This window comes from Amphiura filiformis, chromosome 16, assembly GCF_039555335.1.
Source record: "Amphiura filiformis chromosome 16, Afil_fr2py, whole genome shotgun sequence".
Taxonomy (NCBI): domain Eukaryota; kingdom Metazoa; phylum Echinodermata; class Ophiuroidea; order Amphilepidida; family Amphiuridae; genus Amphiura; species Amphiura filiformis.
Genome location: NC_092643.1, coordinates 28,243,827 through 28,248,341, shown reverse-complemented (window position 1 = coordinate 28,248,341; position 4,515 = coordinate 28,243,827). Strand labels below are relative to the sequence as shown.

Sequence of the window (4,515 nt, the reverse complement as noted above, 5' to 3'; positions counted from 1 at the left end):
CCCCTTGGAGGCAGGTTAATAGAGATTGAACTTAACGTCGTTCAGCTTCTTTTATTTTCCTCCTATAGTTTCATCCGCATCAGTATATGATCATGGTCTTCAGCATCATTAACCGTATTCGTCATCAATATAAGCTTCTTAAATCTAGGCATGGTGTGATTTGATTTACCGCCATTGAGTATTGACACTCTGAAGACATTAAGAACCAATTTATGGGTCTACTAACACGCAACTTGATGGTTTTCCATTTTGAAGAACTGCTTGAGGTTATCATCCTTAGGCGCTTTACATTATGAACATAAGTCTTAAAGATAATGAATGATGAAATTGGTTATTTTTTTGCCTTATTTGTCCAAAACTTACACCTAAATGTAAATTTGTTGTGTTTGGCAGGTCAACGGAGCAGTAACATAATGTCGTAATCAGACATTCAGTCCCACATAGAACTCCACGTTAAACGGTCAAAATAGCTGGTTCACTTTACCTTGTTATTTCGGCTTAAAATAAACAGAAACCTTTCCTGACAGTTATTACTAATATTGCTTCAGCTTTTAAGAAAAAAATAACAAAATTAATATTCGATGGGAATCACACAGTATGGTTTTGAAATAACAAAGACACTTGTTATGTATGATTTTGAGATGAGAGCAATTATGATACTTTGACCATGTTTGGTTAAAACATGGGAGAATTTGGACGTAATAAAGGATGTCAACGACGGTGTGGTCACTGCTCTAATTCTGTAATCCACTATCTTATAGATAATTATTTCAGTATAATTAATTCAAAGTACAGTATCATAAATTATGTATGTCAACCCCATACACTCACTTCACATTGCACACTAAGGTTTTTTCTTGTATGGTTTTACATTCTTGTATTCTATTCCAAGAACAATGTTATTCTTGTCGCTACAGAGGTTTTTTCATATTATAACTTACAATACCTGTGTAAAATCTGAGCCATAATCTTTACTCTAAGTGCTGAAAAAATATTAGTAATAACTGTCATGAAATACATGTATTTTTGTTCAATTTTAGCCGAAATAACAAGGTAAAGCAAAGGAAATACCACTTCTATTTTGGTCTTAATTATTATGTCAAAATTATTCCGCTGTCCTGACTACACGAATTGGACGATTCTATTTAGGCGTTAGGCGTATGGGATATATGTGAACATTACAAATATGCCCAAAATCAGATTTGAACTATATTAACCTAATTTCATATTATATTCGTACATTATGACTTTAAGACACACGCATATAAAACCGTGAGTGTCTTCACTGAAATTTTTCTTCAGGATGAATTCATCAAATCAAAATAAACATGGTCATATAATTTATACAACCACAAGAAAATTTAACAATTATAATTTGGGGAGAATTGTTAAAAAACCCTGACACCCACGAACATTTCAACGATATTGACAAAGTCGCAACGCCCATGTATATGAGAATTAACCACCTTTTTGGGGCTAAACTAAACTGTGACTCTTAACTTTAAAACACTAAGTAATATCAATTTATGAACCTCATCTCTTACATCGAACATATTTAAAATAACCGGTGTCAGAATCAAATGTGTGTACTTACCGTATAGGAAGAGCTGTATCTTACACACCTTGCCACCTGGGAAGCCAAAATAAAAAGTACCACCACAACGTCTACCGTATCCGAGTAGTTTTTCTGCATTACAAGCAGATGAATTCCAAACTGAGCATAGTAGTCTTTCCATTGTACATTTGTACACTTGCAAATTCATATAATTGTGTATCATAATAGACCATATATTATCACGTGGAAGGTAGTCTAATCATTGCTGGAGGACACGCTTTGCTTTGTTTTTATTCCCTGTATTTAGACTCTGCTAGTCGGCATATACACATACAAGTTTGTTTGTGATGCAACTCTTGCAGTTCGTGTCACAACATCAGAAAACAAGCATGGAGAGACATCGAAGATGTAGACGTACTTTCTTTGGCAAAATATGATATATAAACAACGCAATCCCACATGGATGATCGTATATCCGTTGTTTTCAATATTTCACACACATAGACACATTATATATCCTATAGTTGTGCAGATTTTTCGAATGATATGAGTAATAATTACCGATCCAGTAGATGTACGATTAACATGTGACCTAGGCGTCGCTGTGATGAACTTTGCACGACTCTATCCCATCAGTGCAGAACGCATGCACTCTTGCTGCTGTTGTAGATATGGTTACAGCATCAGGAGCCAACAGACTCATCCTCTAACCATTTGGTACTGTTGAATTCCTCTGTGATGCTGTGTCAGATACATGGTTGACATTCCCAAATCGGACCGCCCCTAGATTACAACCAAAACAGATTGCAGATAATCACAATTATAGTTGATCATCAACACGTCGGTAATTTTTTTCAGTCAGTGCATTTCACAAACTGTTGAATGCAACTGCACAAAGAAATGTAGTTGCGAAGCTGCTGTCAAAATATCTCCTAACACTATCACCTCAGACAAAATATATAAATTGTTTAATATTGAAATATAAAAAAACGGCAGTATTGAGAAATCCTAGTATAGTATGCTACAGCTGGTTTTCCTCGCACGTTTGGTTTCATGCTTGAGCGATGGAGGAGCACTTTTAACTTCACTATAGGCTGCAGTATTCCCGCCCGACAGAAAACGTATCTTATATTAACGCGAGATTTACAGACTTACTAGCGAAAAGGGGGTAAAACGAGCATACAGTATATAGATAACCGGAAGTGCTGATGTACTGATTGTGAGCTGCAGCAACAATCATTATCTCTAGCTCCAAGTAAGTATCGTCGTGAAAAGACTATAACATGAATTTTACAAGATATGAAAACACAAGCCCAACTGAGATAACTACATCATGTTGTTCAACCAGTGTCCCATGAAGGAAAAACACGAAATATAGCAAACAGACTGAACTCAATATTCACCTCGCCTTTTCTTACACACTATGCCTCCCAGGCTACAGAATATTCGTTTACATACTCGCACTATGCACACATTTAAACAGGTAGGTTAGTGTCGGGGAGAGGAGGAAAAGAGAAAAGCTGCAGCACAGTTTTTAATCTATTCTTAACACAAAAAGTAAAAAAAATCAATATAAATCTATAGTAATATCCTGGATGAATAAAACGCACGTGAAATGTTACGCGTGTTATTTTTCTTGTAACGGTCTTCGTTGATTGTTGTGAACTGTGTGCCGTAGGTGTGGCTGTTGGTTCACAATTTGTTAAGGGTTATTCAAACAGATCTCAGTAACATCATGAGGGATTCTCCATCTCCCCTTATGGTGAGTTCCCTTGCCAGTCTTTATGTCCCCTCTGCAAACAACCACCATATGAAGCATCTTATTTTCGGTCATATATAAGTATAAGTAAACACGAAGAAAGAGCCTTGCCTCTTGCCCTGTAAAAATATTTACACCTCCTTTTTCAAAAAATCCGACCGATTAACTTTACAGCTCCTTAAAGGCACAAAAATACTCTGGTGGGATTACAGGCCGATTTAGTCGACTTGCAATCTAAACCAATTTCTACGTAAATCTTGTTGAAGTCCAGGAATAGAAAATCGCACGGTAGCGGACTATCAACACGATTACATAGAAGTGGTTCTGATGCGGAATATTATAATTATAACAAAATCAAATCCGAATTTGATCCATTTATAGCGTTGCAAACTTTAAATGAGGAAAGAAGTGGATGTGATAGCATCTTCCAGCTATGATAAAAAGAGCAGCGTCGCCCATCGGTTAAGGTTTGTGAGTTTGGTGCAAGAGGCCACCAGTTCAATTCCTGGTGCTGGCGAAGGCAACAAAGGTTATACTTATAGATTATCCACTCTCTCCATTACCGTATTCGAATTGTGGGGCAAATGTAGTGATCTCAAAGACTTTTCGTAACCAGTTCCTATCAGGGTACACCCAATGGAAATAAGCTTGGTATATGATGATTTCTTGGGTTATCCTGGGCCAATTAGGTAACTACACGACCTAAAATCTAAATTTCTATTGGATTAGAAAACAGTAGCACCCTGATGAACATTGGCCATTTGGACTACCGCCCATCAGTTGAATACCCAGCAAACACAGCATGGTTTAAATGTCGGGTCAAATAAAGGGTATAAAAACATATAATATTCATAAAACATTTATTAAAACATGATGCAAAAGATTCTAGCAAAATGTTATTTAACTGTTGACAAAATAAATTGCAAAAATAATGTTTGTCCCAAATATTTTACAATAATGTTTTAAAACGTATTCATGATCTTTATATATAACCCGACATTTAAATGTTATTTTAATTAAGACATTTTGAATAAAACATTTTAAGAACATTTTTACTTCTCAGTGCTGAGGACTATTAAAATTAGATCCCTTCCCCTCAACACATAAACCTACCCCCCAAAATCCCAACAAAACAAAAAACAAAAACCTATAGCTATGCCATGCCACTGGCCCGCAGGTCGGACAGCATTTAACATTGACT

At 36.0% G+C, this 4,515-nt stretch overlaps 1 protein-coding gene across 5 annotated transcripts in view; it reads right to left on the bottom strand.

The window, feature by feature from the left end:
- The window catches only part of LOC140135836 (neuropilin and tolloid-like protein 2), a 268,948-nt gene extending 266,243 nt beyond the window's left edge, over window positions 1-2,705 (bottom strand). The window contains exon 1 of one of the 5 annotated variants that reach the window (XM_072157470.1): window positions 1,595-2,705. In XM_072157470.1, the coding sequence (XP_072013571.1) occupies window positions 1,595-1,778 (184 nt within the window). In that variant the 5' untranslated portion in view covers window positions 1,779-2,705. The remainder of the gene's footprint in view (window positions 1-1,594) is intronic. The other 4 variants (XM_072157465.1, XM_072157468.1, XM_072157467.1 and 1 more) reach the window with 4 other exon arrangements.
- Window positions 2,706-4,515: the final 1,810 nt, after the last annotated feature.